The following is a 17,140-nucleotide window of genomic DNA, read 5'->3' as shown; positions in this document are numbered from 1 at the left end:
GCTCCAAGGGAGGAACCTCGGGTTCCTGCGGGCACCCTGCGGTGTCTGTGACGGTGTGAGGGAAGACGTTATCCAGCAACACATTAAAGAATGGAAGGCAGATTTAGTTCAGCTGGGCTACTCCAGTGGGATTTTAAAGCAGGGGAAATACATTGAGCTTACCTCTTAAGGCATGAAGAAAAGGTAAGAATTGATAGCGAAACAGCAGGGTAGGGCACCACAAATGAAAAATGACTGAGGGAGAAGACAGGAGTAAGGCCAGGATTCTGTCTCAAGAGGTCCGCCAGGGTTCTTTGCTGAAGTCACCAAACAGGGTTACATATCACCCGGTAGTTGGAGTGGTGAGGATGAGAAGCCCAATTAGATGGTCAAGGAGGATTACGGTTCTATTGAACTGGTAATGTCAGGATTCTTTCTAGGATCACTCCACCTTGAAGAACATGGGAGTCAGAATAATTGAGGAGAACTCAGAAGAGCCTAACTAAAGGTTGGACAAGGAGAGAACCTCTGCCAGTGGAAAGAGGTACTCACTCAACAGGTGCAGAATTCTTCCTGTACCAACCAGGAGGAAAGCCAAAGCTCCAACCAAGACCACGAGAGGGAGTGGGCTTCGAGATATGCATGTTCAAGGATAGTTCATAGGGTTTATGTGCTTTTACTATCTTAGGACAATTAATGGTTATTTGAATGCATGGCTTTTAAATTGGACTTGTAGTACGGTTGATTAGTGAGACTTCACATGTGAACATGCATCCTTTCTTGAAAGAACTTCAGCCTCCATCTGGCTGCGTGTGCTTGGAGAGGGTAGGAAGCAGACCCACATGCGGAGTTTTGGAGGTGAAGTCAGTGTTGAATGTGTAATTTATTTTTTCACTGAAATGAAGCTGGAAAGTGACAAGACAGATGTGACCAGAGGCCCGTTTCTGGGAAAGGGGAGAGTGAGTGGCAAGGCCTCGGAGCAGGCTGGCTCTGCCGCAGTTCCCCTGTGGATCAGCAAAGCGAGCAGAAGCAGATCTGCCAGGGACAGTGTGACTTCCACAGAGAGGCTTCCAGTGAGCCCAGGGGTTCTGTGAGAAGTCCCCTGGACTCACACCGCATTTATAAAGGCTTACACTCTGCTCCAGCACTGTAAGCCAAAATATCATCTTTAGTCTTTTCCAAAGCAACATAGCCTGGAAATGAGTGTAGAATCCTGATGGGCAGGATGGCTGAGTGTCCTTCAGTAAGCAGAGCAAGCACAGTGCCTTCCTGCGGTTGGAAGGAACGGGGTGGTTGTTGTGTTAGGATGCCTCATTCATTCACAGCACAAGGCTGAAAACATGCAGCATGGCAGGGTTAGCGGGCTCTGGCTGAGAGGGATGAAGGGCAAAAAGATCCTCAAAAGTGAGCACTGCCTTTTGTTGTCTTGTAAAATTTTTCCTTTCTTCCATATCTGTTTCTGCCTTTTTTTTTCTCTCTGTTTATTGCTCCCAATTTTATCTTAACTCTAGTTCGGCTTTTGCATGAAAATAATGGCGTAGTAATTGCAAGTAGGATAACCAGTTCAGGAAAAAGGAAATGAGATGTGATGCTAAATCATACTCCGCACATTTTATTTTATTTCTAAATAATTCTAGGTTAACTCAAATTACAAACATGAAAAATAGAGTCCGGCATGGTGTCTTAGTGGCTGAAGTCCTCTCCTTGAACACACCAGGATCCCATGTGGGCACAGGTTCTAATACCGGCAGCCCCCTTCCCATCCTGCTCTCTCAATGTGAAAGCGGTCAGGGACCTTGTACTCGCATGGGAGACCCAGAAGAACCTCCAGGCTCCTGGCTTCAGATCGGTGCAGCTCTGGCTGTTGCAGTCACCTGGGGAGTGAAACATCAGATGGAAGATCTTCCTCTCTGTTTCTCCTCCTCTCTGTGTATCTGACTTTGCAATAATAACAAATAAATCTTTTAAAAAACATAAGCAGTACACAACACAGGATGATCTCTGGTAGTGCTATCCAGTTCCACACAATAGTAACATCCTAAAAAAAAAAAAAATATATATATATATATATATATATATATATAACCCAAATATATACATTTATTATATATACTTATCAAATATATATAAAATAAATATATGTATTTAACCCAAGAGTAACATCTTTAAAATATGTATGTATATTATATGCAAATATACTCATACATATTTACATATTAAAAGATGTTGAGATATATATATATATGAGATTTGCAGCAAGAAAGAGTGAGATATATCTTCCATCCACTGGTTCACTCTCCAAGTGGCTGCAAGGGCTGGAGCTGAGTCATCTGAAACCAGGAACCAGGAGGCCATAAGCAGGGAGCTGGATGGGAAGTGGAGTAGCCAGGACCTGAACAGGCACCCATTCAGGATGCCAGCATTGCAGGTGGATGATTAACCAAGTTGAGCCATTGCACCAGTCCCCAGTGTTAATATCTTATGTAAATACCATGACTAATTTTATGCAGAACCCTTAAACTTGGAAGACCCAAGGACCTTGATACAGGTGGCACCCTCTGCCAACAAACATGCTAACTACTCTTCTCCTGCTGAATGCATGGCACATTGGTTTCTCCGTGCATCTCCAACTCAGGGAACCAAGTGTGCAAGCTAACCATGCCTGTGACCATGAGCTACAGTGAACAGCTCCCCAGACAATGATGACTGCAACTCAGTACAAGGCAGCAGTGTGTGTTTTACCACACGAACTACACAGCTAATGTAGTACGATAGCTTCAAAAATACTTACACGTGTTTTTCAAGATCTACCAGTCAGAGAATGAGCAAGACCTCTGGTCATCTGGAACTGCAACTTACTACATTCTAATTTATAGAATCCCCACTGGCAAAGGCATCAGGACACTGTTTCCTAATGTGATTCGTATTCAGAACTGTTGCTGCAGCTACTGTAAAGGTCTTGTGTGCTGGTCTGAAGTGTTTGAAAATGGATACTCATGCCACTGCATGAGAAATTTCCCAGGAAACTTTGGAGGGGGAGCACAACATAAGAATTTCATTCTTTATAATATATCATTGTTGCGACTTAGAGTATTGAATTTTGCATATAAGATGTCCCTTGTATCCATAGTAAAAGCTACACTTTTGTGAAGGCTGCACATTGGGAGTGTTTGAGCCTCGGGCTACTTCTTTATGATTTTGAAGGAATTAGGACAAAACTGGGTTTATGTGCATGCTCCCCTGTTTAGCCCTAGCTGGGCATGTACCCAGTATCACTCTCCCCTGTTTGATCCTAGCTGACCGTGTCCGCAGCGTGTCAGTGCTGTAGTGTGGTGTTCTGTGATCAATGCAGGCTAGGCTGTGGAAGCCACTGCCATATATGTTGCCTGGATAATTTGTCAATTGCCAGCGCCAACAAAATTCACTTAGGCATATCAATTTTCTCCGCCTTCAACTAAAAAGAAATTAATAATAGCAATTTGAGTCTGATATAGCTTCTCCCACGGTTTTGAAAAGAAGCCATTGTCATTATGGCTTTCGTGATGGTAAAAAAAAAAAAAAAAGGCAGTGGCTGCCAAAGAGGCATCTGATTCAGGGCTGGTTGGATAATCTAGGCTTTCCGTGCAGATCGGCTTGCTCTGGAAGCCACAGGCGGCCTGGTTTCTTTCTCATTTCAGCGTGGGGGAGAAAGGTAGACAATGTTAACGTCTGCAGACCAGTACGTATGTGTTTGGCAGTAAGCACTGGGTTCCACACAGGTGGAGATTGGGTCCACTGGGACTGACCTACAGACTGCCCTCAGCTCTGCACGTGGTCACTTGCTTCTGCCTGTGATAGCGACAGCTCACATTGGGTGTGGCAAGCAGGGCACAGCTTCCTATGTCCCTGGAACTAGTCTATGGGTATTCTGCAGTTTCACTTCTGCATACACACACACACACGCACACACACACACACACACACACACACACACACACACACATACAGTAATGTTGCCATTGCTGCCATTTTACCAGTGAGGGAACTGAGGCTTTATGACTGAATGGCCCATGTCCTCAGCAGTGCCTTGGCCGCCCCTCTTCAGGCAGCAACCCCCAGGCTGTGAAACTGCATCCTGCACACTCCACAGTTGCGTGGTCCTGCAGACCCTGCACTGCGTGTCTCTCCGTGTCTGTGACTAGCCATGATGGCTCAGGTTTCTGTTCTCTATGGGACTGGTTTGTGCAGGCTCCAACATGCCTGAGTATTCCTGTACACTCTTCCCAGGCCCCCACACCTTCTCCTGTTCTCACCTGCCCACCCGTGTGGCATACTCTTGGGGCTGAAACAGATGAGAGTACACCATATTTAGCCATGAATTCATGATTATGTGTAATGATTGATTGTATCGCTCATAATCAATGACAATTCATGAGCCGTGCCCCATAGGAAGTACCGTCGAGAGCAGCTTCCTACTTCCACGGGGCATGCCAAGCTCCTCGAAGGAGTCGCCTGACCCAAAGTAAGTTGTGTTATTCTCAGTGTGTTTTCCATAGAAAGGTAAATAACTTGTCCAAAATTTTCCGGAGCTGAAGTATCTGAGCTGGACTCCAGACTCAGCAAATCCAGAGCTCCTAGCAGAGGTGATCTTTGATGCTGTAAGTATCCCCTATAGCCAGGTGAGAATATCTGTGGATATCTAAAATTATAGTTTGATAGACATAGTTACTGCAAAATGATACGGGATCTAAGAAGGATGTTTTCATCGTGGACTACAGATACTGTAACATTCATTTGGGAAATCAAAGACAGGCATGAGGGAGCCACAAGGCAGCGAGTGAAATGCAAATGAGTCCCACAGAAGTCCTTGGAGAAACAGGGTTGGTAGCAACCCCAGCTGGTGGAGGACAGTACCTTAAAGCAAAGCTGAACTCGCGACAGATTGACACTGTTTTACTGGATCTGTTACATTGCACAGTATTTGAGTGGATGAAGACACTGTTATGCTGGAAATGATGGGGAAGACAATGACTTCTCAGGAAACTAGAAGGTGATTCCTTGGTATAAGCTACTGCCCACGCTTCCACCCAATTCATGCCTGAAAAAATGAAAAGTTACTGGGAATTACTTTAAAATTGTCAGCCTGTATCACACTTGAAACATTGAGAAAATGCTGCTGTCATCTTTCTCACGTGTGAAATGGAGAAAAAAAATATAATGCATCTAAATGCTATTTTCCTCTGTTTTTATTTGTATCTGTGTATTTCAGAATTGGATGGTATTGTTTATGTTTCAACTCTGAATGATTTCACAGTGTTCAGAATATTACAGAGAATGGAATCAGAAGGCCTTGCAAAAGCATTCAGGGAAGTGTATTCCGTCTTACAAAAGTCCTGGATTTGCATCCTGTTCCAAATACTGAAGATGTTTTACTATTAGTGATAATACTTCGTCTTAATAAATGCAGGTGAATTAGAGATAAAATGAAATTCTCTTTTTCACCTCCCCGGGCTCACTTTTGTCTTCCCTCCTCACAAACTACAGCTATCACCAATTTGCCATCTTTTAAGTTCACGTTGCTCCCCACCCCATACATGTGGTGCAGTGTGTGCATTTGTTTATTGCTCGATATTTGCTGTATGATTTAGAAAGTACCAGAGTACTTGCAATGCATACTTATCAGCAACTTGCATTTTTTGCCACATGTTCTATTTTTGAGAGCAACATTTGTAAGAATAACTTATTTTGGTGCCAAATGGTATTGGTTTTGTTTGTATGTCACATATAGCATGTATTTGTGTTGTTACATTTATTCATTACCTATTTCTGGACACTTAGGCTATGTCATTGTTTTGCCACTAGTGAAATCAGCTTTGTACAAGTGTGCTGGGCACAGGTAGAAGGCTTACCCTAGAGTGTCTGTCTGGAAGCAGAATTGCTGGGTAATTGCACAGCTCTATGGACAAGATGTTGCCTCACAGCCTACCCAAATGTTTCTTTCATTCGCTTCTTCCTCTCTTCCTTGATACTTACGACCATCAGGCTTTCAGGTTATTTGAGGTTAAGTAGATAAGCTGTTTTTAAGGTTATTCTTACAATTCTTTACAGATTTATTTATTTTCACTTGAAAGTCAGAGGTATAGAGAATGAGGGAGAGACAGAGAAAGATCTTCCATCTGATGCTTCACTCTCCAGCTGGCCACAATGGCCAGGGCTGAGCCGACCCAAAGTTGGGAGTGAGGCACTTCCTCCAGATCTTGCATGTGGATGCAGGAACCTGAGGACTTGCAACATCCTCTGTTGCTTTCCCAGGCCATGGCGCAGGGAACAGGATGGGAAGTGGAGCAGCTAGGACACAAGCCAGTGCCCATATGGGATGCCAACATTACAAGAGGAAGATTGGCTTGCTGTGCCATCACCCTGGCTCCCACCTCCAGTTATTTTAACAGAACTAGGGGGTTATATATTCTAGGTTTATTTTTAGCTTCCCCCCTCAACACTAGCATATATACCTATTTGTTGGCTTCTCTTGTATTTGATTTTTAAATTGCCATCTTATTGATTTATGGAATCTACCTTTGTATCCTAGAAAATAATCTTAAGTTTATGTATCACATAATATGGGTTAGTTTTCAAATTTGTTTATACCGAGACTGATTTTTTTCAGTCATGTAGGAATTTAATTTCAATGCAATCAAATCTATAACTAGAACAGTGAACTCAAGAACCAGAAGGTCAAGCTCACTACCCTGGTCCTGCTACTTTCTGACCTGAGGCATCAAGGGAAACTCCCTAGACACTCCTTACTACTATCAGCAGATTGAAGACACGTTACTGCTCTCAAAAGCTTTGTCCTGAAATTTAACCCTGTACCTTAAATCACAACCTTACCTAGTGCAGCATTAGAGCTGGGCATTAATTATCAGGGTCTGTAATGTGCTGCTTTTCAAGGCCTGCCATCATTGGTGCTCACACCTGTTCAAAGGTTAAGTGTTAATCTGGTCTTTGTCGTTGGTCATGTTTCTCGTGGCCCCTGGATTGGGGAACTCACGCATCAGTGTGTTTACATTGGTATGAACTGAACTACATCAAACCACAGCTTTCCTAATTTTAATATTTAGAGATTTGTATTTTGAGAAATAACATTTCAACAATGACATCAAACACTATTTCCTGAAACTGAGCATACAAGTGAGTTACAACAGCTTCACAAATGATTTTTGTATGATAGCAAATTGAATTATGTGATTCAGAGCAGGTTCACTGCAGGTCATCCTACATATCTGATATGAAAGCATCTCAGTCAGAAGCTTGTTGAATAAATAAATCATTTGTGTTTTCAAAAACTATCTTCTTTGGAGCATTTTCTAAAGAAGGGACTCAGACATATAAACTGTGGTTGTGTAGACTCCCTTCGTAGAGAAAGTGTGCAGTTAAAGGAATCCGATCTAGACCAGCAGTATTCTCTGTGACCAGCCATGCTTTTCATGCTTTTGACTGCTAGCAGAACTAGGGAGCGTGTTGACCTGATGAGTGCCTTTTGTCTGCCCATGGGAAGGTGCCTCTTAAGGCTGGTGGTTTCTCACTACCAATGTATTTTTATTTTAATCATAACAAAAGGGCTTTTCTCTTATTTCTTTCACATCATAAAATTGAAATACTCTTGAAGGAAGTGAACAAACACATAAATAAATTGTAATAGCGTAATTTGTAGTCGTGCACAGCAAACCACCCAGCACTGTAGGTTAGCAGACAAACTTCAGTGGCTGAAGAGAACTTCTGACATGGTCTTGTTGTTATTAACATTGGACAGGACTTGGTCTTCTGCCTCTGGCCTATGGGAATGGAAGACAAACAGCTGGAAGTGCCTTCAGAGCACCAATAATGGAAATTTCTGAATTGGTCAGCGTGCAGTTTATTCACTGTCAGTTTCAGCACAGTGCTTGCTTTCTTACTGTATTCTGTTTTCTGTGGGTTGGCTCATGTCTGCATCCCATGTGGCTATGCAGTGAGCCATTACACTACAGGGCTGGAGGGAGAGCATGGCTCATACTCGCATGGGAAGTAGTACTTTCCATCTGCTCTCATGGTTTTTCACTGGATGGCTTGGTCTTAGCTGTGCCTGGAGGGAGAAGAAAGGAGAACTTGGGTGAATCCTGGGAATGGCTTTCATTGGCTCTCACCCCTTCTGCTTTGAATGGTAGGTAACTTAATTCCTCATCAGACTTTTGATTATATATCAAAAAGTTTGAACTTTGCAGTAAGACGGAAGAGTTTAAATATCTACTTAGTTCCTTTTTAGTCTCTTGCATGGTCAAGTAGGGATCATCACTGAGTTTGTTCTTTTCCATCTATTAAAAAATGCAGATTTATAGTTGCTTTGGATTAGCAAGGCCCTGGCATACAATCATGGTTTATTCAATGGTTGTTCTGGTAAAGAAACATAGCAGGATAGAGATGGAAGGAAATCCTGAGGCATGTAACATTAGAACTCTGTATTATATCAGAAAAACACTTATCCGTACCTGGGTCCGTCATAACCAGTGAACACAATTGGCCTTGCACAACAGAAATTTGGGCTATCACTGCTTTGGAGAGCAGAAGTTCAATGTCAAGGTGTCAGCAGGCCATGATCTCTAGAAGGCTCTGGAGGGAGGGGGGTGTTTTCATGACCTCCCTGGAATCTACCTGCTTCAGGCACACTCCTTGGCTTGCATCTGAATTCCTGAAGTCTCAGCTTCTGCCTCTCCGTGGCTTTCTCAAAGCCTGTGCATCTCTACTTTTGTTTCACATTAGAATATTTATCTTTGAACTTAAGATCCAGCTAGATAAACCAGGTTGATTTATCTGAAGAACATTCATCTGATTACAACAACTTCTGAAATGCTTTTTTCAAAGAAGTTAGCATTCACAGATTTTAGGGTTTTACTGTGGACATGGAATCACCATTTCAACCCAAGGCAATTAGGCAAGTATTTCAGATCCACGGAATGTGATACTTCAAATAGTGTACAACCTTGAGCTTTAAAATACAGAAGAAAGTTAGATTGATGCTGAGAATCCTTAATGATCACTGATTAAAAAATAGTAACTAATTTTTTAAAAAATAAGAAATACATAAGGATTGCCAGAGAAGCTTTTTTTGTGAGGTAGAGTCCCAGCCTAATTCATGATCTTTCACATCCTATGGTGTTCTGGGGCCTCACACACATGTTTAGGAAGCGTGATGGGTGATCCTAACTCAAGGAAGCATTTGGAGTTACCTAGAATGGACATTCCTGAGTTCTTAATCAACTTTTACAGATGGCCAATGGAACTGATTTTCAAACACTTGAATTCTGGTAGTTGCATCTTTTAAAAATAATGACTAATGTCACTCTTAAATGATTAAAATAACCAGAATGTCTGTGGTCCTGACTCATCATGGAGAATCTTGAATTTTATGATGAATCTAAAGTCAACAGTTTAAATCTAAACGGAGTCAATTTGTCCTGCAAGTTCTAAAATCTTACAATGCTATTATAATATTATATTTGTATTGTAAGGGTTAAATTTTGTGTCTTGAAATAACCTAAAATAATGTCACATCTTTTTGATACAAGAAAGAGTTGCATTGGGCTGAATTTATAATGTTATCATTTCATGTATCAATTCTGTCTATAGCTCTCATCGTTGCATAAAACCATTTTCCAGTGGGTGGGTGTGGATCAACCCAAGAGCAAGGCATGCCGTAAGAGGTGTCTGTCTCTTAAGGGACTACTTTTGCATTCATTTACATCAATCATGGCTTTTCTGAACATTGATTTCTACCAGAATTCCCTCTCTTCTCCTTGTAAATGTATTCAGAAGCTACCTCCAAGGGTTGGATTAAAGATCCTAAATCTACTTACTGTTGAGAAACTGATGAGCCATTCATAGAAGCTGCTTGATCAGAGTAAAAGAGCTACTGAAATAAGTACAAAAATCATTCTCAAAATGATGGCTGTCAATGATTGGCCTCTAGATTTCTCACCAACTATTGGCATATAAAAAGGAGCATACAGGCAGGGTTCGCACACGAAGTGAATTAGTTGACCATGCTTAAGCATTATATGTATTTATATATTCCATGCATAATGAATCTTACATCCACTCTCTGCCATGTCTGATTATCATGTGTATGAACAAACCTTTCGGTCTAGATCATCCCATAAGTGATCATTTTGTATCTAATATCAGCTGATACTAAAATAATTTAATTTTTCAATTCAGATTTATACATTAAGGATAATTGAAGACTGCATATAGATAGAAGCTATTGTAAGGAAAAGTTTAATGGGTTGGATTTTGTGAAAATGAGATGATATCCTGAAAATTACAGAAGAGTGTCCATTTATGCTACAGGAACACCATTGGATCAAGTGGCTGTTCAGTGGGATTATATCCCAGTGGGGGTCCGTTTCTCCGTGAAATATTACAGGAAGTGCTGGGTGACCAGCCTTACCACTCTAATGTGCTTTTCTGTCTTATCGTGTAGGATCCTATGTCTTCTAATCAACATTATGTCTGTGTATTCTCTTTTTTACAGTTCAGCAGAAGAGCAGTTTCATTGGCAATCACAAGGTAAAGTATAGCTTCTTGATGAACACGTGCGTGTATCTCCACTGATGATTGCTCAGGAAGACTTATCACATTGAATGGGAAAACATGATACAGGGTGAGAGTCAAATGATGCTGATCAGAGAGCTCCTCATTTATGGAGAGTAAGTTCTTGAGTAACTTTACATGCAAGGACACATGGAATTGACCTGGCTTTAATGCTTGATTGTGAAAAGTCCCCATGTGATATCTAATAAAAACTTCAGAGACTTAATATATTTAGTTAGAATAATTTTGATTGCTAAACGATCATCCAAAGCTTTAAAGTTAACAAATCATGACTGTATTTGTTAATTTAAAATATTTTATTGCAGATGGTCAAAAAGACATCGAAGATGAACTTACAACAGGCCTTGAGCTGGTGGACTCCTGTATTAGATCCTTGCAGGAATCGGGAATTTTGGACCCACAGGATTATTCGACAAGTGAAAGTGAGTTAAATGGCTATGACACATTAAGAGAGTTAAAATATTCTGCCAATATAATCAATGTCTTGTGTCATGTTTAATTAGGGCTTCAGGATATTTTTAACTTGCTTTGTCCATTTCACTACACTTTTACTCTATCTTCTTCAGACCTTACCTGCTCACTCAGATTAGATGATGAACTCTCTTAAGAAAGTAGTTAATATCTTGATATACTGGTGTTTTTCACCAAGTGTCTGATACTTTTTCCAGAACCAAGGCCAGTGTAATTTACCAGTGTATCACATGTCTGTTCAGTCAACATGATACTTGCTTTCAAATGATGTGTAAGGGCCAGCTTTATGATGCGGCACGTTAAACTGTGGCCTGCAATGCCTACATCCCATTCATATTTTCCCCTAGGAATCATTAAATATGTTTCTCTTCTAGGGGCAGTTGTAGCTGCAATGATTATGGTGTTTGAAACAAATGTAGAGAAAGAATGGTGTGTCTGGCAAAAAAGGGGGCATGATCGGATAGCTCATCTTTTGTTACTAGCAGAGTAACATGATTGATGATAAGTTTAGGAGAAAGGACAACCTATAACAAATGGAACATACAGAAAAAGAATGGGAGTATAATGAGGCAGAAACAGTTACTACAGAGGGGTAAGTCAAGAATGTCATTTTTATCTACAATAACAAACTGAATTTTCCACTATAAAGAACAGACATCAAAATTTGTAGTAGGGTCTACTACAATGGCTCAATTGGCTAATCTTCTCCCTTCAGGACTCCCTTACTGGGGTCCGTTATGGGTGCCAGTTCAGGTACTGGCTACTCCACTTCCATTCAGCTCCCTGCTTTTGGCCTGGGAAAGCAGTGGAGATTGGTCAAAGCCTTGGAACCCTGCACCCATGTGGGAAACCCAGAAAAACTCCTGGTTCCTGGCTTTGGATTGGCTCAGCTCAGGCCATTGTAGCAATGTGGGGAGTGAACCAGAGGGCAGGTGATTTTTCTCTGTCTCTCCTGCTCTCTGTAAAATTTCTATTTCAGTGAAAGTAAATAATTCTTTAAAAATTGCAGTACAGACAGAATGGACATTCTAGAGCCTATGGAACTGTATCATGGAATAATAAAAATTTTTTAATTGCTATGTAATGTTTTATAGAGATGCTTCTGATGAAATAAAAGTTGAAATTAGATGAAGTAATGCCAACAGATACGATTTATTCAGGGTAGTATTAGATGAATTACATGAAATCAAGTATAATTTTGTATAGCAGCACTAATCAGGATAAACTCACAGTTGAAATAAATGAATGTATATGCACTAAATACCAGAACACTTGAATGTTATGACAAAAAATCAAAAATAAGGGAAATTGGTGAAACATATTAGTGCACTTCAATGGCTATTACTCCAACAGGATACTGGGAGAAGCAACCACAAACCATTAAGGTAAAAAGTAACATATGAAGATATTAAATGAACTTTGAGCTTTTCTACATTGAGAGATAATTGTACAATTGTTCTATTTATCTAGGGTAAACTTACAGAAATTGATTTGATACTGGCAGATAAGGACAAAGGTCACATTCTTCTATTGCAATCCACCAAAATTAAAAACAAACTGATTGGCAAAAAACATGATCGTATTAAATCTAAGCAGTATATTCTAGTCAGATACTGAATAAATGGAAGCAAAACAAAACATCACATAAATGAAGCAAAAAAGAAGAAGCATTCTATGATTAAAATTCAGGCCCTGGAGCAATAGCCTAGTGGATAAATATTCTCCGTGCAAGCACTGTGATGCCACATGGGCACTGGTTCATGTCCAGGCTGATCCATTTTCTATCCAGCTCCCTGCTTGTGGCCTGGGAAAGCAGTCCAGGGTGATCCAAAGCTTTGGGGCCCTGCACCCGTGTGGGAGACGTGGAGGCAGTTTGTATCGCTCATAGTAGCCATCCACTGAGACGGGAACCCATGAATGGAAAGAAGGAGCTAAGGTATAATGTAGGAAAAGCTCCTTACTATTCCCTAAGCCAGAGAAAACTTCAGATTTCTCATTAAGCATGCCATCTTCGCCTGGATTATTAGTGCCTTCTGAGATTAAGCAAAGTGGGGAGCCTGGTGAGAAATTCCTGATTTTGAATTGATGCCCAGAATACACATACTAGAAGTAAAGTAGAGCTGGTTCAAGTGTGGATGGTGTCACAGGAGTGAGAAGCAGCAACAGCCCCAAAGCCTCTGAGAAAGCTGTAGAACAAGCAGACTTTCCCCCAGGAGACAGTGGGTGGCCAGGGGTAGGGGGAGTGGTCTCCAGGAAATGCCTTAAGCCATGTCCCCCTACTTTGAAAACACTAATACAGTCATGGCCAAATAACTGGTCACATCCACAGCAACCAGTGTAATCAACTCTTACTGATCTGGCTTTTCATTATATCACTGTAGGCCTGGGTAGGTGATGCCATCATTGCTTCTGTGGAATGTTCATAATCAGCATTTCTTTGCAGTCAGTGCCAGGGAACCTGTGTCCCCATGGTATTTGCAGTCTAATAAGAGGCTGGACCTAGAGTAATATCACAAAGTAGGAGTAGGGGATGAGTAAATTCATGCATACATAGCTTTAAAATATATATATTTATGGATACAATGGGATGGCTCAGTGGCTAAATCCTCATCTTTCTGAGATGGGTGCCAGTTCATGGCCCTGCTGCTCCATTTCCCATTCAGCTCCCTGCCTGTGGCCTGGGAAAGCAGTCAAGGATGACCCAGAGCCTTGGGACCCTGCACCCACGTGGGAGACCTAGAAGAAGCTCCTGGCTCTTGGCTTCCGACCAACTAAGCTCTGGCCACTGTGGCCACTTGGGGAATGAACCAGCAGACAAAAGATGTTTCTGTATGTCCTTCTGTTTGTGTAATGTCTGCCTTTCCAAATAAATAAATAAATCTTAGGAAATATTTCATTAAAATTCATGTTAGAAAAAAGGCGATGCATGGATTTCCAGAAATTTTTTTGCACCAAAATAAGCTTATTTTTAATTCCATTTTACCATGAACTTAGAAGAACATTTGTCGAGCATAATTCCCCAACGTGGGCTTGGGAATCCTGGCGTGTCCCTGAGGGCCTTGCAGGAGACTGTCACTCTCAAAGTGTCTTCACAGTAGCGTTGAGAGCCGTCTGCCTTTCCTGCCTTCGCTCTCACCAATGTCCCCAGGAGAATCTTTCAGAAAACATGTGACAGGTGATAGCGTTGTTGCTCTGATGGCTCAGAGACAAATGCTGAGCATTCTTCTGTTGGAAACATTTCCAACCGTGACTCTTCAGGCTAAGGTCCTCAGGGCATCACACCACCTTTCTGCTTTGTGGAACTGAGATGGACATGGCTTCGCTGTGCGCACAGTTGGACCCACGCCGACATTCCATTACCCTAGGTGAAATTCAGGGTTCAGGCCCTTGCCCTTCCCTCAACTCTTCCTATCACCTCATTTCCACCCTCCGGCTCAGGTCTGCCATGTCCTCAGCACTGCACCCTAACTTGAGTAAGATCTAAAGCAAGACTTGATAGGAAGTTGAAATTTCTTTTAAAAAAAATGTAAATCCCCAAATTACAAATGTTTTTAAAATGTTTGGCAGATTTGTATTTTCTACCTCAGTGCTCAGTAATGTTAATAAAACTAATTGAGACTTAGTTACATGTAAATTTCACTTCCATTAAAAAGTAACCTTGGACCCTACGTGGTGACCTAGTGGTTAAAGTCCTCGCCTCTCACCAGGATCCCATATGGACACCGGTTCTAATCCTGGCAGCTCTGCTTTCCATCCAGCTCCCTGCCTGTGGCCTGGGAAGGCATTCGAAGATGGTCCAAAGCCTTGGGACCTTGCACCTACATGGGAGACCTGGAAGAGCTCGTGGCTTCAAATTGGCTCAGCTCCAGCCTTTGCGGCCATTTGGGGAATGAGTCATCGGACAGAAGATCTTACTCACTGTCTCTCCTCCTCTCTGTATATATGACTTTGCAATAAAAAAATAAAAAAAAATAAATCTTAAAAAAGTAACCTTTTTCATATTGTCATATACCTGTGCTCTCTAAAACTGAAATGAATAAATGCTGTTGTTTTAAAACAGTAAGCAATGGAAGAAATAATTGTAAATGCAAAGGGTTTTGGCCACTCTTCTGTTTTGTCCTTGCTGGTGACATGTGAGTGCTGTGATATTACAAAGCATTGGTATCGTGGCAATTACCTTTGTCACGGCACATTTAGGTTTAAATGCTTGAGACGTAGGAACAAAATAATGAGATTGAGAATCTGAATTTGTTTCCATTGAATACTGATCGGATATATGACTGGCTTTATAAAACAAACAGATTTGATTATTGCGTGACATCTTTCTCCAGAGCAGATAATTTATATTTTTAATTTAAATTCTTTAGAAAGGGACATTACAGTGTCATCTAAATATTTTGTGCAAAAAGCAGTTGTAGATTTTTGGAGATGTTCTGAACCTACTCAAAATATCTCAACTTACTCAGCTTGCCAAGTGCATACTTAAGAAAGTTCAGCGAAGCCATTCACGCAATGTCTTTGAAAAGCAGTTAATTAGAACTGTAACTACTTCTCTTTATGGATAATGCCAAACTGTTAATTTGGAATTTTAAAAATTTTAATTTAATATTGTTCTACTGACATTTCAAAGATCTGTGTACGCTTGAATCTGATTTCACCTCCCTTGCCCTAGAGATGCATTGTCATGGAGAGGAGGCGTGGGCTACTTACTCGGGCAAAATCATCAGGTCCAGGTAGACTATCCAGAAAGAAATGGCCATTGCCAACCTCAATGGGAGCTGTCCATCACTGGGAAGAATGCTGACCGCTCACCTGTAAAGGTGTTTGCTTGCCACCACCTCTCAGTGTGCTCCAGTAAGCTGCAATCTTCAGAAGGGACAAAAGGTGGAAACACTTGGCTGTGTTTCATCACCGTCTCCCCAATGCTTCCTCTGTCTCCTCCTCCTCCTGGATGCAGTTAGTCCCCATGTGCCTGCCCCAACAGAGTTCCCTCCATCCCCTTCCGGGGACACTCAGCTGCCCATGGTGTGGACCTTGGTGTTCAGCCTTGGCCGTTTGGTGACTGGCAGCACTGGTCTCAGTAATGGCAGCAGGCTCCTGGCATCTAGAACAGCACTCTGTGTGCACCTCCTTGCCAAGACATCTTGATGTGGATTAGGCCTGAAGCACAATCACTGTAGATTGCATATCATTTGTGCAGACCATTGAAAACCTTACCATCTGGTGTATATTGTTTTCTTAGAACTTTTTACAGTTTGAAGTGAAAGAATTACAATTGTACTTTTATCATGTCCTTTATGATAAAGATAGGGCTGAATGATGAAGCTCTTATTTCTCTGTTTCACTTTTTTTTTTTTAGTTTGTAATCCAAAATGCCAAGTGTTACTGTAGTTAACTTATTATTCAACATCCAGCGACAAGAAGTAAATTTATGTTTTTTTGGTTTGTTTTGTTTTGCTCCATCACAGACTTGGAATGGGGAGGTTGTAAATAGTCCGGAATATGGGAACAGATGTTATTCAAAAGAGGACACATATTGTACAAAAATGATCCATCTCATGTTGAATCTTGGGCCTCATTTGAATGTAAAGCCAAATTTTATTCTTGAAAAAGAGAAAAGGAACTTGAAAGCGCTCAGTCATTCATGGTATTGGCTGAAACCACTAAAGAGGGACTCCAGGGGTGACACCGTGCTTACTCAATACTCTCTGTATGATTGTCATCCTTGTACGAAGTTTTGCCTCAATTACCATTCAGATATGCACAGTGGACACAAGCAAATACATTTCCGTTCTGCTCTTAGTTCTCAAGGCAATTTTCACTTTGATTGAAGAAAACACACCTAACAAGAAAATGTGCAAACTTTTGGCAAGATTCCCATCTAAATAGAATAATTTAAAAGGACACAATTGCATGGACAAAATGTAACTGAATGCTAAAGCCAGGTCCCGATTACCGTGTCTCCTTCATTTGAAGTACCGGGCACCTCAGCAGCTCCGGGTTGAAATGCCGTCTTTTTGTTCTCTTAGTGTGTGTCGCTGCGGTAGCAGAGATTGCTATTCAT

At 41.3% G+C, this 17,140-nt stretch overlaps 1 protein-coding gene across 5 annotated transcripts in view; it reads left to right on the top strand.

The window, feature by feature from the left end:
- CTNND2 (catenin delta 2) overlaps positions 1-17,140 on the top strand; it is a 661,272-nt gene that overhangs the window by 328,865 nt on the left and 315,267 nt on the right. For all 5 annotated transcript variants that reach the window (XM_040977415.1, XM_040977414.1, XM_040977418.1 and 2 more), the window contains 2 exons: positions 10,526-10,560; positions 10,911-11,027. In XM_040977415.1, the coding sequence (XP_040833349.1) occupies positions 10,526-10,560; positions 10,911-11,027 (152 nt within the window). The remainder of the gene's footprint in view (positions 1-10,525; positions 10,561-10,910; positions 11,028-17,140) is intronic.

This window comes from Ochotona curzoniae, unplaced genomic scaffold (genome assembly GCF_017591425.1).
Source record: "Ochotona curzoniae isolate NIBS_2020 unplaced genomic scaffold, NIBS_Ocur_1.0 contig_2754, whole genome shotgun sequence".
Classification (NCBI taxonomy): Eukaryota; Metazoa; Chordata; class Mammalia; order Lagomorpha; family Ochotonidae; genus Ochotona; species Ochotona curzoniae.
The sequence above is the reverse complement of the archived record's forward strand: the minus strand, read 5'-3'. Positions and strand labels throughout refer to the sequence as shown.